Source organism: Tursiops truncatus, chromosome 20 (genome assembly GCF_011762595.2).
Source record: "Tursiops truncatus isolate mTurTru1 chromosome 20, mTurTru1.mat.Y, whole genome shotgun sequence".
NCBI classification, from domain to species: Eukaryota; Metazoa; Chordata; class Mammalia; order Artiodactyla; family Delphinidae; genus Tursiops; species Tursiops truncatus.
The window spans coordinates 30198677-30222282 of NC_047053.1; the positions used below are offsets into that span (position 1 = coordinate 30198677).

The window sequence follows — 23606 nt, forward strand, 5'->3', positions numbered from 1 at the left end:
ACATGATTTGCCCATAAAACAGTGTTATTCCTTTTACTCCCAGAATAGTTTGATATATTTGGAATTGGAAGGAGAAGGGAAACAAACAAACAAACAAAAAAACTATGAGACTGTGATCTTGAATTTATTTTTGCTAAAGGAGTCAAATTTAAAAGTTGGAATAAAAGATTGTGTTGTTTAGAACTTGTATTTTCTCTGCAATTAAAAGGTAGGTAATTTTTTGTGGGGAATTATGATAAAATTAAATTTGCCTTATTCCCCAGTTATTCTTAATTGACAAATAATATTTTCCCATCTCCATTCTACTCCCACTGCCTCTTCCCTCCATCCAGTTGGCAATCACTGCATGTAAAGAGAAATGCTACTGATACAAGAGCCTATTGTACACACGAAGGTAAAAAGGCAGGAAAAATGTAGAGAACCACCCTGTATCCTCTAAATTCAAAGTAGATTACCTCACCAGAGAAGTTATCTAATTTTTTTTTCTTAATACATAATATCTTCACTGAATAACCAAAGTTTCTTTGCTGGGTTGACTTTTTGCCTTAGGACTTTCTAAGTGGGTTCGGCAGCTGATTCAGCACCATTCAACCTTTGAGAGTGCGCTGGGGTCCTTGGCTGAATTTTCCAAAAGACACCGAAAGGTCATTGATGTATACAAAGAAGACAGAAAATCTGTACAGGACAATGAGTCTCCGCTTGCAGTGGCTTGTTTGAAGGATAATACCTCAACTTATTTATTAGAAGCAGCAAGCCATCTATCACCAGAATATCCTAGGGAAGGTAAAGTAAAAATGTGTCTAAGAGCTACAGTGTCCTAAAATGATAGATAAAAGTCCATCTTTACCAAGAGACATCAACTCCAGAAAGGAGAAAAATATGAAAAGTTCTAACCATTTACATTTGGTAGAGAAGTCTTTCATTGCGTTTAGTGAAATGATATTTGTTATGCTACAGATTAATGTCCTTAAATATGTTGGTTATTATAAGGTGTTATCATAAAATAATTTGTATCAGAATGGGAAGAAATTTTTGAGGAGATCTACACATATTTCCTGGTTTTCCACTTAGAAGCTTTGCCACTAACTAACTTTGTGACCCCCACTCCCGAGCAAGTCACTTAACTTTTTGAGTCTTAATAGAAGGGATATCTGCCTACCTATCCCTCCAGGTTGGGTTGTAAAGATCTAATAAGATGATAAATATCACAACATTGTAAAGCACTATGCAAATGGTAATGTTTTTCTAAAGGTGATATTAAAAATTGACCTAATTTATAGATAATTGTCTTACATGAATTTCTTATTTTAGAGAAGTGAGAGTCATTTATTCTAAATGATAAAAAAATAATATTTTAAAATATCAGAATATACTGGATTAAAATATAATTTAGAAAATTAAAATATAGTTTAAAATATATTAGAATATAATACATCAGGGATTAGCAAACTATGGCCTGCGGACCAAATTCGGCCTGCTGTTTTTGTAAGTAAAGTTTAGTGGAATACAGTCACACCCAATCATTTATATATTGTACACAACAATAGAGTTGAGTAGTTGTATGTATTGCACTAGAACAGCATAATTGAGTAGTTGCAACAGATACAATGTGATCCACAAAGCCTAAAATATTTACTGTCTGGCCTATTATAGAAAAAGTTTGTCAAACTGTTCTGTATCATTGGATATCATTTTAATTGTTTTAATTAATATATAATAGTAGTTTAATATATTACTTTTTATATATTTTATAGTATATGCTTCTATCCTAGCTAAATGTCATAGTGAATTCTAGGCCATTATACTGATAATCAGGAAAGCTAGGTTCTAGTCCAGGTCTGATTACCAACCAATTCTATAACTTTAAGCAAATAACTTAGTCTTGGTGGTTGTCAGTTTCCTTAAGGGAATTAGTCTAGGTCAGTTTTTCTCAATCACTGGTGAGTGGATTTTTAAGGCATTTTTACAGCCTGTTCCCTCCTTTACTCATCCTTCTTCCTCTTCCTTTTTACCATTTCTTTTCTTGTTCACTTCTGAGGTCCCTGGTGTGGAATTTGATAGTTTACCAGACAGCATTATAACTTGGGCTGGGAACCACTGGAGACCTAAGATTCCTTTCAGAGTTAACATGTTGTGCTTGAAGATGGATTGCTTAGAATGCTTCCATTCTAAGATGGAAGTCCTGCTACTACTTGTTATGGGCTCTCAATTATGTATCCTATACAGTTATTTCAGTATTTCTAACAAAAATTGTTTTAATATAACAAATATTACATTAGGAACAGAAAGTTAACACTCATATCTTTGTATTTGTAGATGATCCATTATTATTGGAAGAGTCTGCCCAGGCAGTAGGAGCAGAAAAAATTGTGATTTCCAGATCCACAAGCCCAACCTTCAACAAACAAACAAACAGAGTTAGCTGGTCTGGCAGTAATTTTCTGGAACAGTATCTTACTGGTAAAATTCTGACTGGAACACCTAAGTTTAGGTCATCAGAGGACTGTGCCTCTAATTCTTCCACTTTCAAAACAGAAAAGGGACGTGAAGCAGTTTTGCCACTCACTGATAAATATGAGTCCTCCTCTCTGACAGTAAACACATCACTTGGACCATGCCCTCAATCGGAAACCATTGTTCCATCAATAAAGATTAATCCTACTCTCCTGAATCCAGAAGATCCAGACATTCTGTTATCTCTAGTAAGTGAAGAAGCTGAACTTTCTACTTCAAATACAGAAGCAGAGGATGAATCTATCTATTTTACACCCGAACTTTATGATCCCATAGATACAAATGAAGAAAAGAATGAACTAGTTGGAACTGATAGAGACAACAGATTGGCTAATAATTCAAATTGCATTTTAGCTGAAGATCTTTTTGAAATTAAAACTATGAAAGGAATGGATTCAGTCAGAGAGATGAAAGCTGAGGATTGCACAGGCACAAAGTTGAATAGACTCACGCATATTAAAGAAAGTAAAGTTGATGATATTGGTAGTAATGTAAAAATGACTCATATAAATGAATTGGAACTGGGAAAAAACTCATGAAACGGATATAAAGAACTTTAAACAGTCTCCTCCCAAAAATAAAGATGTGTTCCCTGGTGTTAGGTAATAATACTTAACTGTCAAGGTATAAAAACATGTCGTCATGCTTATATTAAACTCTATTGTAAATGATAATTTGTACATTGGATAAGTGACATAGCTTTTTTTTCTAATTTGAGATATATAATTCACTTTAATCCAAAGTCTATATTATGTTCAGAAATATAAGTTTTACTATTCTCAAGTTTTGATAAACTGATGCATAAAAAATATTTTCCTCCAAGTCTTCCTTAGCTAAATGCAATATTAAATTAATCAATCTGGAAGATATGTAGTTTCCTAAGGCACTTTAAATTTCACATAAATGTTTGTATTTTGTAGTCCTCTTCATCCACTTGTTTTCATACTGATGCGTAAAAATTAATAGCAATCTAATCCAGTTACCCCTCAGTCATGTTTCACTGTAGATTTTACCTCAGATCAGTCTGAGGTTTTTTTTTTTTTAGAAATCAGTTTTCTTGAAAAGTATATTCCTGTATTAAACTGCCTCCTTATAAGTAATTAAGAATTAAGGAAGAAAACTACATGTATTTTTAATTGAAATTGTTTTACATTTTTGTTTGTTAAATCAAAACCAAGCATGTTTTAAACAAATTTATGTAAAATTATAAAATGCCAAATGAAGGACTCCAAATTTTCAATTCTAATTATTTAGCTTCATCACCATTGCGGAAAAAAGTGACATGTTCTAGCATAAAGGCTTCATTTATGCAACTAAGATAGAAAACTTCAAATATAAATTTAATAAGTAAAGCTAAACATGTAACTGTAGCTGAAAAATGTTCCCTTATAGCCCAGTAAGCTTTTCTGTAAATTTTGACTCTTGGTTTTTGTGAATGAAGCTACACTTCTGATCAAAAATGGTTATAAAAGTAGCTCTTCTCTGACATCATTCCAAAAATACATTCACCAATCTTTTCCAAGAAACATCTGTTACTCAATAGACATTTAGCCTTCTTGGAGTGATTTGAATCGAAATTTTATGAGCTGTTCAAGTTGTTGATGCGGTTTATTATTTTCACGTCAAAATTCTCAGCAGTCAGGTATCTTTTATATTCATTTGGAACAATGATTTATTATATATGCATATGTTTACTTTCATTTTGATGACATTTATATTGAATACAGCTTAATTGTTTCTATAACATTGGATGTTACAACTCTAAGCATAGTTCAAAGAAATTTAAATTGATAATTTACCAGTTAAAGAATTTATCTGCAGATTGGGATATATTCAGTCCCACCTAGTATTAGATCTTTTTCTTAGGTGATCAGTAAAAAGTTTCAAGCACTGGATTAGAAGGTAATTTTTAAATTGTTTTGAAAGGGTGAAATCATTTGTCATCTTTGGAACAGTTCTTAATCCACACATCAAGGGTGGTGTGGTAGTAGAAAAAATACCAGGTGGAAGACAAGAGACTTGGGCTCTATTCTTGGCTCTGCCACTAATTTGCTAAGTCATGTTGGCAATCACCATGCCTTTTGGGGAATTAGTTTCATCTGTGAAATGTGTACTTTAGTACTATAAAATCATGCAAATCCCTTTCAGCTTTAAAAATCCATAATTTAAAGGAATATATGTTGATATTTTATTCTGAATAAATTTTCATTTGCTTTGGTTGCAAAATGCTTAAAATAAAGCAAACCATTTGTATAAAAGGTAACATGAATAATTGTATGAATATGTACATAATAACTTGGGAAGCAAGTATTTATTTTACCAGTGCTGCAATTAAAATATTTTTGAATCCTTAAAATTGCCCTTAGAAGATTTGGTAAACTACCTGAGAAAAATCAAACACATTATTTTTTAGTGTTATTATCCAGCTTGATCTCAAATACCATCCCTTTCCCTAGATACAATTTATTCTTTCCAAAATCTAATTCTCTCCAAGGCTAAAAATTTCCATTACTGAGAATGTACATAGAGATGTGGCACAAGCTTTTAGTAATTCCAAGAGGTGCTTCAAAAATTTTGTACAATGGTATCATGGTTGAATCAGGTATATAGTCTCCTCAGATCACAGCCTTGACCAGGTTGGTATTGCAAGAAGTAAAGTCTAGCCTTTATAAAGAGTGTGAGGTAAAACATTTTCATTAGTGATAAAATACTTTTTAAAGAGATGTTTTAGAAAGTTTAAGTTAAAACATGTAAAAGCATTTAAAAGAGTATCTGGCACATGGCAAGCCCTCAATTATTACTTGGTAAATCAATCATGTATCTGGAGTACACTCTTGCTTTATACAAAGACTTCCCTAATGATGATAGATAGATAGATAGATAGACAGATAGACAGATAGGAGATAAACTGACAATAAAGAAGCATTGTGTAGTAGGAAGGGTAAGTTACTTGTCTCGTTTATTTTTTAAGGCTGAGATATATAAGATAGAAATTGTTTATCAAGTAATTTGCCTTACCCGTTCCATGCATATGAAATAATCATCTAATACTGAATTTATTTAAGGGCTGAAAATACATAGAACATTCAGGCCACGAATCAGGAAAACTACCAGCTGGAGAAGGGGCTTGGTTCATGGAAGAAAGGTACATTGTGAAGAGTAGATGCTTCATGACGTGACTTTTAAAGTTTACATGAATCATTTAAAACCTTTAATAATTGTGTTGGAAATTAATGACAACTCTTTGTGCTACTACTATGCATTTAATTATTAAGTGGTTTTTAATTTTGTATTGTTTCTAAGTTCACATGCTTTTCCATATTATTTTTCTGCAATATGACCTTCTCATGCTATGTTCCTGTAGTAAAACACATTCAATATTTAATTCTTTGAAATTGCTTATAAAACTCCATGAAGTCAAAACACCTATTGTAAAATCACTTGAAAGACTGGTTATTTAGTTATTTAATCTCTGATGGCATTATTTTGGTATTTGCTTACTACAGAATTATTCTTGCTCATGATCTTTTCAGCCTCAGATTTATCAGTAAGCTGCACAAGATTTTACTTTAACTGTTACGAATTTGTGGTAGAGTCTTGTCTATTTTTATAGACAAATGCAGTCAATTTTTTGTAAATAAAAAGGCAGTATTAAAACTGAACTTATTTTTTCTGAACTTTTTCATAATAAAAAATAAATTTAATACCACATCAAACAGTGAATGTCTAAGGAAGATAAAACTTTAATATAAAGTATCTGTGCAGCGATTAAACATAAAGACATCACTTCAGGAAATGGAAATTTAAATAGATGACCTAGGCTTATGATTCTCTAGCCTGAAACAATTTTCATGTCTACCAAAAAAAAAAGCATTTTGTTTCTTAAGGTTTCATTTGATAGACCATTAGCTGCCTGGCTTCCTGTACTCTACAATGGGGCCTTGTTGTAAAATCCATGTGATCTGAGCCAGTGGATCACCTTATTGGTGAAGCCATCTTATAATGAAGTGCTTTCAGTAACTGAACTCCTGGACAAGATCCAAAACAACCCATCTTATACCAAATTCTACTCTATAATAAACAAGTTTCAATGTATTACAAGGAAAACAAAAATTGTATTCCCAGAAATTAACCTTTGAAAATCTAATGGTAAATTCTGATTAAAAGGAATATTTGTTCACAAGGTACAGTGAGGTACATATTTTAGTATGCTTTATAGTTTGTGTTTTTTAATTTTGGTCTTTTGTGATTTTGATTCTCTTGTGCTTTTACCCAAAATTTCACCATTTCACATGATTTTACATCTGTATTTACAAAGCTTAATTTAAAAGGTTTCCTTTGTCTCCTTTCTGTTACAAAGTACTGATTGTACAGGTGGCATGTCATGTATGTAAACTAAGTTAGATGCCATCGTCTTTTATGTATGATTCATATATAGTGAAAAGATATAGAGATATTAAATACTGATTGTTGTTATTTTGGATCAAGAATTGTCTTGGTATATTTTCCCTTTTTTTCAAACTAGTGTTGTGGTATTCATATTTAAATGTTAACCATCCTTTCAAACATTGATCTCTTTTATTGTATCTGTTGTAAAAGGACCCAAGTAATCCACCTTGCCAGTCAGGATTTTATTGCTTGTGGTTACCTAAAGCAGAAGGCAGTAGGAAATATAAAAAATTACTCTGTGCCATCCTTAGTATGGACCAACCTAAATTACAGTAAGGTAGATTGATGTATTAATATTTCCATATTTCAGTCTTTAAAGTTGATTGGCAATATACATGGACTTTGTTACCATTAGACATGGAAACATGTTCTGATACCACCTGCTGACTTACTTTGGGCAAGTTACTTATCTTCTCTGGACTTCTGTTTCTTCACCTTAAAATGTTAATAAATAATAATTTCATAAGAAATAAATCAAACATTATGAGTATCAGATGCAATAGAGTGCATAAAAGCTTTTTTTTTTTTACATCAGACAAGGAGACAGATAACAGAATTGGGGGTCAAAAGTATGACTTTGAGTTTTGGCCCTGCTATTTACTGAGTGGCCTTGGTCATATTATTTTAACTCATTGAGCCTCAGCTTTATTTTCTGGGGGTGAAAAAAGTGAGCAGTTTCTACCTAAGAAAAGTATTGTGATGATTAAATGAGATGATATACAATATGTGAAAGTACTTTATAAATGTTGAACCACTGTCCAAATGGTAGTTGTTAGGAAACTGCAACAATAATCTAGTACAATTGTTTTCTCAGTATCCTGAAACTGCACCTTCAAAAGGACTAATAAACCTGTTAGAATTTGGTCCAAGCGCTGAAAGGCACTTGGAGCTTTATTAAAAATTCTGTGTAGTTAAATATTGTGAAAATGTATTTTCCATTTTTTACATTTCATTTTTATATCTTAAAATGTGTGCACATTACAAACAAAAATGTCATCAGCAGAACACTGAAATCTGTAATTTGCACTGAGAACATTCTATGTACAATTCATAGGGCAGGGATTTTTGTTGGGGGTGGGGGCAGTCTGTGTTGTTTACTGCTGTACTCCCAACATTACATTTACTGACTAAATTAATTGATACATTCTATTAATAATGTATTTCTATCAGGACTTTATATATGAATACTTGGCTTTCATAAATGCCTATTTCATTTGACTAATTTCAAGACTAGTGACCCTTCTCTTTCCAAATTTGTTATTCTTACCCTAACAGCATTAAATCCCTTACATTTTCTCTAATCCTTCAGCTGTGGGCCAGAGATTGTCTTTTCTCTTTCTTTTTTTCCAAAGGGTGTGATTTTACCAATTTTAACTTACAAAGAATTTTGTACATTCTCTTTGAGATATTCATAAACAGTACTATTCTGACACATTGGATTCTAAAATAGGAATTGGATTTCATGCTAACTAATTGATTAGCCAAAAATGACAGCTATTTTGTAAACCTTTTAAGCCCATTATGACCCTGGGACAAAGTTAATTTCTCCTGCCTTTGTCCCAGTGTAGTATTTGTTGTTTGGTATTGCAATTAATTGTTGAGAAGTCTGTCTCTCTGGCCCACTGTGACCCCTAAGAATCCAGACACTTTTCATATTACCTGGCATTTAATCATTCATCTACTTTTTCATCTGCTGTATTTTGAGAGCCTACTTTGTATTAAGAGCAGTGCTATACTCTAGGGATACCAAAGATGAGTATGATGAGGATATATCTACTAGGAATTCACAGCCTAATTCACATATAAGTAAACACTTATTTATAGTACAGTGTGATAGGAGCTGTAATACAGGCAAGGCAGTGTTTGTTGAGTATATGCATACTGTTAAGCACAATTAAGATTATAGAGGATCTGTAAGTTAACAGCATAATCTGTTTAACACAGGAAAATTCTTAACAGGTTTTTTTTTAATTTTAATGGAAAAATGCTCAATTTTAAAATATATTCTTGAGGAATTTCAGGATATGCTACGTTTCCTGAAGTGCCCATCTTCAGATCTCTTAACTTCTCTATTCTGGATTATTGAGTGTTAACTTACCCAAACAGAACAAAACAAGAACATAACAAGTATATCTGTAGTGCCTTAGAGTATAGCATGTAGTATAGTGTATCATAGAGCTTTGACAACTGTTAGTTCATTCGGTTCTCAAAATAGCCTGCCAAAGTCAGCAACACAGGTGGTATTATCCTCATTCTTATAAATGAGGAAAATAAAACATAGTAATGAGACCACAATCAAGGTCTTGGTTGACGTATTTTTGGGCTTTGTATTGATTTTATTAGTCCACTTTTGTTTTCCAGAATCTCTCTATGAAAGGTATAGTCTTGGAATTCTGAAAGCAAACCTCACGATCCTACTTTTTATCCTAAGGGGCATTTTCCAGAATAATTTTACAACATTTTAATATTAAATGAAGGTACATTAACATCCATTAAGGAGTATTAGCTTTTTGAGGGTAGAAACCATCCTGGAGAATAGTAAACTGCTTGACACGTAGTACGTGCTTAGTAAATATTTTTCGATGAAAAAAAGGAATCTCCTTAAAACAACTCAAAAAGCTTAACATTACCTTGGGTAACATAGCTAACTAGTGACATTTGAGTCAGAACTAGTACCAAAGTGTCATAACTTTCAATTCCAGTTTCTTAACACCTTACCAGCATACCTAATACCAAAGCCTCAGTTTCTGACTTCAACTCCTATGATTTCACCTCCATTTCATCTACCCTTTTCCATTGACTACACCCTACTCCATTCCTCCTCCTATACCTACTCCCTCAGTTTTCTCCCAGCTTATCAGCCTCCTTCCTTCAGTCTTTCTTCCTTACTTCCAGGTTTGGACTTCATAATCAGTCACTGGAACTATTCTCCCGCTGGTGTCCTGAACTCCTATCCACCTTTGTCATTCTATCCCAGTCCTGCAGAATCCCCAAACCTAGTTTAATATCAGTTTGTCTTTGCTGTTACTACACTGGAAAGTTGAGCACTGCTGAAGTTTATGTATAGTAGTGTGGATTGGTGTCACTACAGTAGATGGCTTCTAGTCTTGATTGGATTCTCAGCGTTGCTTTTCAGCTCATGTATTTTCCCTGACTAGTTCCCCTCTCTTCCCTAACCACCAGTAACTGGACTAAATTTACATGTTGTTTCTTTTCTCACCCCTGCTCCCTTCCCAGTTGATATGCTTCCTCTGGATAATCATATCCTGTTTTGAACTACTTGCTGATGATTCCTGACCCATCATCCAGCTGACTGCTCAACATCCTAGATATCCCATAGCATCTCAAACTCAATTTGTATAAAACAATTCTTTTCTGAAACCTGCTCTTCCTGTTTCACTGGTGGCACCATCATCCATCTAGTTCTCCAAATATTAAATATCAGGTCATCCAAGTTTTTGAGTTGAGCAATATCGCTCAACTATCCCCTACTTTCCATCTTCACAGTGACTGCATTAATTCAGACCTTCATAATCTCTTTTCTAGACTAGTATAATGGTTGTGTTTTTTTTAATATTTATTTATTTGACTGCACCGGGTCTTAGTTGCAGTACGTGGGATCTTCGTTGCTGCGTGTGGGATCTTCAGTTGCGGCATGCTGGATCTTCACTTGCGGCATATGGGATCTTTTAGTTGCAACATGCGGGATCTAGTTCCCTGACCAGGGATCGAACCCAGGCCTCCTGCATTGGGAGCATGGAGTCTTGACTGCTGGACCACCAGGGAAGTCCTAGACTAGTGTAATAGTTCTTTGCTAGTCACTTTGCCACCAGTCCATCCCCAAAAGTCCCCCTTCTACTTTGTTGCCATTTAACTAGTCTAAAAAACAAATCACTTCACTCACCTGTTTAAAATCTTTTTATATACAAGATCAAGTCAAAACTCTACATGAAAACATAACAGACTTTTTTTTTCATTTTAGTGAAGTATAGTTGATTTACAATGTCATGTTAGTTTCAGGTGTACAGCACATTCAGTTTTATATATATATATACATATATATATATATATATGTTCTTTTTCAGGTTCTTCTCCCGTATAGGTTATTACAAGATATTGAGTACAGTTCCCTGTGCTATACAGTAGGTCCTTGTTGGTTATCTATTTTATATATAGTAGTGTGTATGTGTTAATCCCAGCCTCCTAATTTATCCCCCTGCCCTTTCCCCTTTGGTAACCATAAGTTTGTTTTCTATGACATACCAGACTTTTGTGATCTGGTCTTTGCTAACGTCTCCAACCTCATCTCCTGGCACCCTGTGCTAACTTTATACTTAAGAATAGTTTTTAAAACAAACCATGCTGTTTCACATCCATTGCCTGTGCTAATGTTCTTCCATCTGTGCAGAGTTCCCTTCTCCTTTACCTGACAAACTCATACTCATCTTGAGAAGTTCAACTAAGGCATTAGTCCTCTGAAAACTTACCATGTCCTCCCAAATGCATTAAGTATACTTCATCTAACTTTCTTGCTCCCCGCTGCAGTGCACAACTTCAACATAGTATTTTCAACATTAAGTTGTTTATTTTTGCTTCTGTCTTTTGTACCAGACTTGTATGTTTGTACAAATTAAGACCTTGTTTGCTTTGGCACTCTTGCATCTGGTACATGCTTTAAAATAGTAAGTACCCAATTTATGGCACTGTTTAGTTCCACAAACTGAACTGAATCATGTTATCTTGAGACTAGCAACTTCTAGTTAAGTACTGCTTTTATTTGTTTACTATACTTTTATTACTGTTTTAATATTCTAGAGTAGGCCAGAACTTTAGAAGTCATCTACTTCCCTTATATTAAACATGAGGTAACTGAGGCCCAGAGTGATTTAGTACCTAGACAAAGGTCATTGATAGCAACACGCCACACGGTTTTTAACATAGTTTAGTTCATATTAACTTAGCCTCTTTCTCAAGGCACTCTAAGAGAAAGGTACAATTTTAGACAACTAAGAATATAAAAATTAAGATACCAGTTATAAAGCCACTCAATCTCATTCTTTGGACTTCATCTAACTAAAGAGTTTTTTATGAGAAGCAGGACATATTGCTGATAATATATTTTAATGATAATATACTTGTTTTATTGTTACCACTATGTGCAATAATTCTCCATTGAGTTGTCTTCTGATTGACATACATATACAAACACCTTAATAAATTACTGCATCCAGTAGTTTTTTGTTTGTTTGTTTGTTTTTAGGAAACTAATATCATTGTTAGTGTGCTATGCCTTTCCTAAATATTTTTCATCTTATTCTTTTCTTAGGAATTTTTTTGGAAAGCTTTTTCTGAGAATACCTTGCTCATGAGACTCCAAAGAATCTTTCTGAATGTTAAATTAAATTGTACAAAATCCTTTTGCCATTGCTTAACTGAGTTGAGTACAGATCAGAAGAAAAAAATGTATTTTATGTCACCAATGACATTGCTGCCCTTAACCATTTAAAAGCCACATAAATGGTTTATCAGACTTCAGTGAATAATGAAGGTAAACTTAATGACTATATAGCTTCCTTGTTTTCTAAAGTCTTCAGGTGTAAATAAGGCACCTTTTTCATTTTCATGTGATTTCTAAAATGAAAAGCAATTTTTAATTCGCTTTTTAAAATAAGTTCCACTGTCTCAAGAATTGCAAAGGAAGAAAAGATAAAACAGAATCTCAAACTCTGTTCAAAACAAAAATGTATAAATAAGAAATGTCACATTGGGACAGATGAGGCATTGATCTATCTGTGTCTGATAATGACTTCCAAAAAATATTCCCAAGGGCTACAAATCCAGATCTCATGCATGTGTTGATAGTCTTGACCTGGGTAAAGGATGGGCAGTAGCTCATGGAAGCAACCTATAGGATAAAAGGTACTGGGTTCCACCAGCTCCTCCTAAAAAACAATGGGATGTATGCTTATTATATACAAACAAACGACCTATAAACCCAAGTCCTTTTTCTTTTGCATAAATAAGTCTCAGGTTGTCTACTGCCCTTTTACAATTTCTTGGCCACTTTCAAGCCTGTTCATCATGTTCATTTTTATTCTGCCAATACCTGTTTTTAATGTTCGGTAGAAGGGACTAGGCCACACATTATGATTTATCCCAGGCCCTGCACTCACTCAGAAATAATCCTAAACTCCACTCATTCCTAGAAGCAATATGGCCAGGTAGAAACATTACTTTTATTCCAAAGTCCTGTCTTCAGATAACCAAGCATCTATTATTTACCCATTTTCAACATCAGTGGATTCATCTAAACTTTCTTTTCTACCCATTTAAAAACTGAGTCATAAGTTCTGTGATAATATCCATTCATTCAATACTTAAGCATAAAAAACACTTAAAACTATAACTTGGGATTTTCCCTGCTGCTACCCCCTCAAAGGTGGACCATTCATGACAAGTCTGAATGTTTACTTAGGTTACAAATGTCTGCAGAAACATGGTCAGATCATATGGTTCTAATAATGATGTCCCTTTAGTATTTTGCAGCTTTGACCAATTTCAATATTTTTTTCTGGAATTCGAAATTCTTTCTTGCGAGAATGTACTCATTTATCAAAAACTGAATATGTGGTTGTTAAGAACTTTTGGGCTTAGTGCAATATGGAAGACTATAAGAAGTTTTTTTGAGAACTACAACTCTGCGTAGATTCAGTCTTATCATTACACAAATCCTTCCCATTTCATCTGTATACCCTTAAGCTTGAAGTGAAAGGCTATGTTGTTAATTTTTTTTCCTAGCTACATCATGCAATGTCTCCTCATTCTCAGTTTCCACTACTCTTTTTTCAGTGACTTCCAGACACAAATGCAATTCAGTCCCAAAAGAGATTGGGAGAGTGGAGTGTATAGAAGAGGTTCTCTCTTGATCTATTGTCTTCTCTCCGCCATAACTGAACACCTGTTATATAGCACCATTAATTCCTACCAAAGATAGCGAGTGCTCATTTAACCCCTGGAGCTCTCACTTCATAAAAACTTGGAGTTTTACTCACTTTATTAAAAAGTCAGTCCAACATAAAATATTGTCCTTGCATATTTGAGGTTTGTTTGGTGGATAGTTCAACTAAAGAATATGGAGAAACTTTTTGTCCTGAAAGCAGATGTATAATGGTGATACCTATTATTGTTATGAATGTACTGTAAAAGGAACAATGCTACTCCCACAGACATATTACAGTGTAGAAGCTTGAGCAAAATTACTTTGCTTTTTCTAATTGCTGAGGAACTATTTGCATTTAAAGTAATATTCTTTTAAAATAGTCTTCTCTTAGAATATGAATCTTCATGTATTTTCTTTTTTTTTGTATTTTCTATTATAGCTTCTATTACGGGAAAGATTGCATTCTCATATTTTTATGTGATAATCAAATTTCTGTTTTAAAACTAACTGGTGTTAAAATTTTTAGAGGTACCGTTTCACAATTAATGTAAACAGATTATTCTTATTGTACAATAGACTATAGAGATTTGTTCATAGGTCTCTCAATTATACATGGTTTTATTTGAAAGCAAAGAATTACATTTTTCTCTTGAAAACAATTTTGATTCTTAGGAGGGCACTAAGCCGAAGGGATCGCTCATGAGTTTTGGATTTGGACATGTTAAATCCCAGCCTACTGTTTTCTAACTTTAACTTATACTCCCTGAAACCCAGTTTCTTTATCCATAAAATGAGGGCAATAATACTTACCTCAGAGTTGCTATGAGAGTAAAATTAAATAATGAATTTACACAATAGACATTAGCAAGTGTAAGCAATGACTCTTTTTGTAAACTTATTTTCTGTACTCGTCTATGTTAGACTAAAGATTATTAACGTTAAAATTTTCCCTTTTTTAAAAAAATACATTAAACTAATGATTTCAAAAACATTATCCAGTCTTAACATGCGGTTCACTTTCTATTAAACTTTTATAAGTGAAATTGAGATGTTGAATCTGGTAGTTCAGGGTTTATGAAAGGCCTTTTTAAATTTTCTGTAGGCATGGAGACAGGTTTATCTTTAAATGCCATCTGGAATATGGAAGAATGTTCTTTAACCATCTACCTGCAGTGTAGAAATTGTATCAACCAGTCTCTATTCCCGTGTCCTTTAATTGGTGCTGAAATAAGTGACCCTAGAAACCTTGCTGAATCAAGGGTAAGTTTATATATTTTTGTCCTTGAAATTTAATATGGAGCTGCTTATGCATAACTATACTGCTATGCTGATGACAAATATAATTAATAAGGCCCATTCTCTCTTTTAATTAAAAAATATATAAAGTATGTATACTATTAAAGATGAGCTATTCCTAGTATAGTACTTTAGTATCTGGCATTGAAGCAGAAGTATTAAAGCTAAAACTAAAAAGCCATTTAGTATGGCAGCATAGAAAAATTAGACACGTTGTGCTTCCATATTGCAGTGAAATTCTACTTTAAAAATTTGCGTTATTAAAGTAATTGTCTTATCTCTGTGTGTTTTTTAATCTGTTCATTTAAGCCTAATCAGGATGAAATATACATTGGAGACAAAGACATGAGCCAAAGATCAGCCTTGTAAGATAAGGATCGGATTTCCAATTCAAGGTACACTGCCAGCACACATCCTAAACCAAGCAGAGTCAAAGTTGTAATAGTAATGTAAGCAATTTGTTATAGACTTTACAGTTCCATCAGAGGATGGAAGTACTTTCACCAGATATGTTCTATGAATAAGACTAAGTATGTTCTTAAAGAACTATGAATAACATCACTTAAAAAAGTAAAATAAAATCCCAGGTAACCAAGTGTAGTACGATTTTTAAAAATATTTTCCTAGTGTAATATAGTGTGGCAGGTAAGAATGTGAACTCTACAGTGAGACTGGTTGGATATCAAATTCTACTTCTGCCTCTTTATTGGCTCCATGACCTAGAGCCAGTTACTTAACTTCTCTGTGCTTTAGTTTATTTTTGTGCAAAACTGGGGAAATAATAATACCTAACCAATACGGTTGTTATAAAGATTAAATGAGTTAATTCCTATAAACCACTTAGAATGGTGCCTGGAATGATGATGCAAGAGCTCATGCAACAATAATCATAATGATAATAATGGTACATTATTATTGTTATTAATATTGCTTTAGAAGTCTTTAGTTATTAAAAAGAACAGGATCATTCATTATCCCAGCATTAGCAAAATTAGAGGTTAGAACATTTACCATTTTAGTTTTTAAGTTGTCTGATGATAGGTAGGTATATGAACAACTTAAACTATAATGTTCCTGTTTTAGCATCATGAAATGGTATCATAGTCCCTTAGAAACAAGAAATGCTCTACTGCTGTGGATTTTATAAGGTGAGTTTCAATATACATTCAGAGGAAATGCCATTTATAAGCATACAGTTAATTGAATGCTCACAGGAAGAGCATAGTTAAGTACTATTCCTTGGTGGGCTGGTGAATTATGCCTTACAAGTAATACTTCTCTGTGGGAAAAAAATAGAGCTAGTCTTTCTTCCAAGGAAGGTAAAATTGGCAGTATGGGAACATTGAAAAGTTCTGGCAGGGTTATATATTTTATTTCTTTTAATTTACTCTTCCCAACTGGAAATGTAATAAAGATTTTGTAACAAGGTTTTGTTCCATTGTCTTGCCTGATAAGAAATTTAGACAGGAGGGTAAATTTAGACAGGAGGGTAAGCATAACCTTATTTTGGTTGGGACCACTGGGGATTAGCTTTCAAATATGGCTTTCTCTTTTATAGTTATGCCTATATCATATCCATCCATATCACACACTTTATTAGTGAGTTAGGACATTATATCATTTATCATATGTTAACCGAACATAACCATCACCTGTGTTGCTGAGATATAACTCACTTTTTATTCTCTTGTTTAATCTCACCTAATAGTAGCACAATAAAATTCAGATATTTTTTTGCTTGTTTTAATATAATGATTCTTTTTAAGCATTGAAGATATTTGGAGATCTAAAATCTGAAATGACTGTGTAAATGTACTACATGCAAATGAAAGATTAGTTCTGCTGTTTCTGGCTTTACTGAGGGTGGTTTTTATAGCTATTGTTGGCATCTTATTGAGGAAAATGAGGTGTTCTCTAGAGATGTTAATATTTTTAACCTAGATGCATCATATTTACCTTAATAGCTTGTAGAAGATATATTTTTTTATATTTTTATTACCATGCAGGATAAACAAACTACATTTTCTCTGATTTACAATTCTTAACATCTCCCTTTTTCCTTTTATCTTCAAAACACCCACTGAATAATATTAGTTTTTAAACATTTTCTGTAAATCTGTTTCTTCTTATTGCCTTATTTCTCTCATTTATGCCTATTTATAACCCTTCTCTATTTTTTTGCTCCTATTTATACTAAATTAGTACTTGAATACTAGTACTCTTTAAATGACTGCATCAATAAAAAAATCACATTACACCATAAGAATATCTTGTCTGCTTTAGGTGGTATAACACTCTTATGTCAATAGAAAAGGTAGAAGGAATGTTTTTGCAGTTCACATATATGGTTTGATTATAGACCTACACGTATATAGCTTGAAACCTTTATTTCACTGGACAGCATTAGAAAACCAAGAGTAATTCAGTGGTGAGTAAGAAAATCTGGAGGGAAAAAACTCCAAAATATTATAGCAAACACTTGCATCCTATTTGGCAACTATTAAAACATTGTGTCAATCGAAAACATACAAATCCTCCTCAGTTAAGATAGCACTTCTTGGGCTTCCCTGGTGGCGTAGTGGTTGAGAGTCCGCCTGCCGATGCAGAGGACACGGGTTCGTGCCCCAGTCTGGGAAGATCCCACATGGCGCAGAGCGGCCAGGCCCGTGAGCCATGGCCGCTGAGCCTGCGTATCCAGAGCCTGTGCTCCGCAACGGGGGAGGCCACAACAGTGAGAGGCCCGTGTACCGCAAAAAAAACCAAAAAAACAAAACACTGAGATACCACCACACACCTATTAAAATGGCCAAAATCAGGAACACTGACACCAAATGGTGATGAGGATGTGGAGCAAGGAATTCATTCATTGCTGGTGGAATGCAAAATTGTACAGCCACTTTGGAAGACAGTTTGGCAGTCTTCTTACACAATTAACATATATTTACCATAGAATCCAGCAATTGCTCTGCTTGGTATTTACTCAAAAAAGTTGCAAACTTGCACGTGGATGTTTATAGCAGCTTTATTCATAACTCCCAAAACTTGGGAGCAACAAAGATGCCCTTCAGTAGGTGAATACATAAATTTTGGTATATCTAGTCAATGGAATGTTATTCAGCACTAAAAAGATGAACTATTGAGCCATTAAGAGACATTGAGGAACGTTAAATGCATAGAACTAAGTGAAAGAAGCCAATCTGAAAAGGCTACATACTGTATGATTCCAACTATATGACATTATGGAAAAGGCAAAACTATGGAGACAATAAAAAGATAAGCGGTTGTCAGGGTTTGGGAATGGTGGGAAAGGATGAATAGGCAGAGCACAGAGGACTTTTATGGCAAAGATAGTATAGTATAGTGTGATACTATAATGATGGATACATGTAATTATTATAGTATCATTATGCATTTGTCCAAACCCATAGAATGCAACACCAAGAGTGAACCATAATGTAAACTGTGGACTTTGGGTGATTATGATGTGTCAATGTATGTTCATCACTTATAACAAATGTACACTCTTGTGGGAGATGTTGGTAAGAGAGAGGCTATCCATGTGTGGGGCCAGGGAATATATGTGAAATCTCTGACCTTACTCTCAATTTTTCTGTGACCCTAAAACTGCTCTAAAAGTTGTCTTAATTATTTAAAAAAAAAAAAATCTAAGGCTGCAACACCCATATAACAGCAATTGTACTCCTGGGTATTTATCCCAGAGAAATGAAGACTCTGTTCACCCAGAAATCTGTACACAAATGTTTATAGGAGCTTTATTCATAGTGGTTAAAAGATGAAAGCAACCCAGATGTTCTTCAATAGCTGACTAAACAAACATTATATACATACTATGAAATACTACACAGCAATAAAAGGAATGAATTATTGATACACACAACAACCTGGACAAATCTCCAGAAAATTATGCAGAGTAAAAAGCCAATCTCAAAAGATTGCATACTGTTTGGTTCCACTTATATAAAATTCTTGAAATGACCAAACTCTTCAAGTGGTGAACAGACTAGTCGGGGATTAAGGAGGAAGTTCGGGTGGGAGCACATTGGGTGTGGCTATAACAGGCCAACACTAGAGATCCTTGTCACGATGGAAATATTGCATATTGACTGTTTCAATGTCAACATCTTAGTTTTGATATGCTCAAGTTCTGCAAGATATTACACTTGAGGAAACTGAGTAAAAAGTCATGGGATCGGGACTCCCCTGGTTGTCCAGTGGTAAAGAATCCTCCTTCCAATGCAGGGGACACGGGTTCGATCCCTGGTCAGGGAACTAAGATCCCACATGCTGTGGGGCAACTAAGCCCTCATGCCACAACTGCTGAGTTTGCGTGCCTCAGTGAGAGAGCCCACAAACTACACAGCCCGCGTGCCACAACTAGAGAGAGAAAATCCATGTGCCACAACTAGAGAAGCCCACATATCACAACAAAAGATCCCACATGCCTCAACGAAGATCCCACAACTAAGACCCAATGCAGCCAACAACAACAAATAATAATAATAATAATTAAAAAGTCATGGGATCTCTCTACTATATCTTACATATCAGTCTATAATTATCTCAAAATAAAAGGTTTAAATTGTTTAAATGAAGGAGAAATTCTGACATTCTCAGGTGAACAAAAACAGAGAATTCATTACTAGCAAACTTTCCCAACAAGAAATGCTAACTGGAGTCCTTCAGGCTAAACGAAAACACTCTGGGTGGTAACTCAAATCCTCATGAAGAAGTAAAGAGCACTGGTAAAAGTAACTACAGAAATAAGTATATATAACAGTGTAAATGTATGTTTGTTCATAATCCTTTTTATCTATCTCTTTTCAATAACAACAACATAAAATAACAATTATAAAACTGTTGATGAGCTTATAATAAAGATGTAAATTGAGTGGTAATAATAGTACAAAGGAGGAGGGAATGGAGATATCAGAGAAAAGATGGTGTATATTATTAAAATTAAGATACTATTAATCTGAAATAGATTGTTTTAAGATGCTAATTGTAATCTCCAGAGCAGTCACTAAGCAAGTAGGTAAAAAAATATGGGAAAATATGAATTTTGAGGAGAACACAATTTAGCCCATAACAGTGAGCAAATTTTTTTCTTTTTTTTCTGAAGAATTTCTTCTAACATTTCTTGCAAAGGCTGAAAGTTGTCTACTGGCAACAAATTCCCTCAATTTTTGTTTGCATGGGAAGGTATTTATTTCTTCTTCACTGTTGAAGGATAACTTAGCTGGATACAGAATTCTAGGTTTGTTTCTTTTTTCTTTTAACACTAAATATTTCACTCCACTCTCTTCTTGCTTGCATATTTCCTGAAGAGAAGTCCAATGTATTTATTATCTTTGCTCCTCTGTAGGTAATGTGTTTTCTTCCTTTGGCTTCTTTCAAGATTTTCTGTTTGTCTTTGATTTTCTGAAGTTTGAATATGATATGATTTGGTGCAGGTTTTCTGGAATTTTCCTCTCTAGTAGTTTATGAGCTTCCTGGATCTGTGGTTTGATGTTTATCATTGATTTTGAGAAATAGTTATTATTGTTTCAAGCATTTCTTCTGTTCCTTTCTCTTTTTTTTTCCTTGTGCTATTCTCATTACACGTTACACCCTTTGTAATTATTGTACATTTCTTAGATATTCTGTTCTCTTTCATTCGTTTTTGCTTTTAGCATTTCACTTTTGGAAGTTTCTGTTGACATTTCTTTGAGTTCACTGACTCTTTCCTGACCTGTGTCTTCAATCTGTTGATGAGCCCATCAAGGCATTGTTTATTCCTATTACAGTGTTCTTGATTTCTAGCATTTCCTTTAGATTATCTTTAGAATTTCCATTTCTCTGCTTGTATTATCCATCCATTCGTGCATGCTGTCCACTTTTTCCATTAGAGCCCTTAATATATTTATCATGTATGTTTTAAGCTCCCAGTATGGTAATTTCAACACCTCTGCCATATCTGAGTCTGCTTTTAACACTCTGTCTCTTCAAAAAAAAAAGTTTATGTCTTTTAGTATACCTAGTTGTGTTTTTTTTTAACAACCTACTTCACAGGTGTTATTGTATTCTTTTCTTTTGATGGTGTTAACAGCCACTGATACTCAACACCTAGAGCCATTAATTCATTAGGGATTGCAAAATAGTGATATTCTCTCATTCGGTTTTTATACAGAGTACTTTTATGAAGAAGAACTTCTCCTTATGTGCTATTTAGTTCCCAGAGGTACAGTTTAGATAGGAAAGTCAGGGTAAATACTTGATATCTTCCTTTACCACAATTATTATAATGAGTTGATTCACTAGCATCCTACATTTGTGATGATTTTTGATTGTTTGTTTTTGTTTCAGTATAAGCTCAGAAACTTAAACATGGTGACATATTTCAATTCCTTTCACATTTAAAAAAAAGAATAGGGGGCTTCCCTGGTGGCGCAGTGGTTGAGAGTCCGCCTGCCAATGCAGGGGACGCAGGTTCGTGCCCCGGTCCGGGAGGATCCCACGTGCCGTGGAGCGGCTGGGCCCATGAGCTGTGGCCGCTGGGCCTGCGCGTCTGGAGCCTGTGCTCCGCAATGGGAGGGGCCACAGCAGTGAGAGGCCTGCATACCGCAAAAAAAAAAAAAAAAAAAATAGAATAGGGACTTCCCTAGTGGTGCAGTGGTTAAGGATCCGCCTGCCAATGCAGGGGACATGGATTCGAGCCCTGGTCTGGGAAGATCCCACATGCCATGGAGCAACTAAGCCTGCAACTGAGCCTGCTCTCTAGAGCCCACGAGCCACAACTACTGAGCCTGCGTGCTGCAACTACTGAAGCCTATGAGCCTAGAGCCCGTGCTCCACAACAAGAGAAGCCACCGCAGTGAAAAGCTCATGCACTGCAACGAAGAGTAGCCCCCGCTAGCCACAACCAGAGAAAAGCCTGTGTGCAGCAATGAAGACCCAAAATAAAATTAATTAATTAAAATATAATAAAAACTCAAATTTTATTTACATGTTGGTTAATATAATCACTTTCAGCAGATGTTGCAGTTTGGCTTGGAAGGCAAAATCTAGACCAAAGACTTGAATAGGTACTTCACAAAAAGATGGTATTCAAATAGCCAATAAATATGTGAACCTCATCATCAGGTAAATGCAAATTAAAACCATAATGCAATACCACTATATACCTATAAGAATGGCTAAAATGAAGGCAGAAAAATGCTAAGGATTGGCAACAGTGTAGAACAGCCAGACTCTCATGACACTGTTAGTGGGAATGTGAATTGGTATAACCATTTTGGAAAACTGTTTCACAGTTTATAATAAAATTGAATATATGTATATCCTAAGCCCCAGAAATACTTTTTGATATATGCCCGACAGAAATGTGTATATATGTTTAACAAAAGACATGTACAAGATTGTAGCAGCACAATTCATTATAGCTATAAAGTGGCAACTGTAGTAGAATGGATAAATAATACAAAATTTACCATTATAGTAGAATGGATATACACATATTGTGATCTATTTGCACAATGAGACTGAATGACCTATAACTGTGCTCAAAAACATTGAAGAATTTCACAAATATAATGTTGAGATAAAAAGCCAGACACAAGTTCAAAAACAGGCCAAATTAATGTATGGTGTTTAAAGTGAAGTTAATGGACTGGAAGGAAGTGATATAGTGACCAGAAGGGGCCTTTAGGATGCTGCTTCTTGATGTTTAGTGTTTTTAATCCAGTTATTGGTCAATGGGTGTGCTCACTCTGTGAAAATCAATGTGTTTAACTTTTTATTTGTGCACTTTTCTATAGGTATGCTATTCTTCAATAAAACATTTTAAAAATACAGTTTGAGATATCCTCACCTAATCTCGTCTCTTTCATACTTTATTAACTAGTGCTTATTTAGATAAGAAACAATTATCAAACCCCGTGGGATCCAAGGCATTTTAGGAATATAAATCTGAGTGAAACAATCCCTTCAAGTTGCTCAGAAAGGACCATAGGTAGAAAAACTTAAGCAATGGGACTACTAAATCTCCGATGGCATGATTTTATCATATTTTTAGTGTTTGGAAAGCAAACCAAATTGATTTAAAACTTCTCTAAAAAATTAAATACATACAACTCATAAAGAAGTTTGGTCTTTTATTTTCCTAACTGATCAGACAAGTCAGCTGTTAAAAAGGTGACCTTTGTGTAACAAGGATTTTGTGTTTTTTTAGGGGAATCCATGTTAACACATTTGATAAACTTCTATTTTAATGCACCTTTCTGGAATACCAGTCTGACCTCAATCTGAACAAAGCCTTAGTTGATGTTTGAAGCAGTAGCTTGGTCATTTTCTCAGCCTGTACGTTTATTATTGAATGTTAATCAGATTCATCATTAAAGATTTCATCTGT

The 23606-nt window shown here is 34.2% G+C and overlaps 1 protein-coding gene across 7 annotated transcripts in view; it reads left to right on the forward strand.

Moving 5' to 3' along the window:
- Positions 1–12191, forward strand: part of BRIP1 (BRCA1 interacting DNA helicase 1) — a 201940-nt gene extending 189749 nt beyond the window's left edge. For 6 of the 7 annotated variants that reach the window (XM_019945486.3, XM_019945488.3, XM_073798347.1 and 3 more), the window contains 2 exons: positions 550–783; positions 2317–3099. In XM_019945486.3, coding sequence (XP_019801045.1) covers positions 550–783; positions 2317–3053 — 971 coding nt within the window. In that variant the 3' untranslated portion in view covers positions 3054–3099. Of the gene's footprint in view, positions 1–549; positions 784–2316; positions 3100–5579 lie in introns of those variants that run through there. The other variant, XM_033846862.2, reaches the window with a different exon arrangement.
- Positions 12192–23606: the final 11415 nt, after the last annotated feature.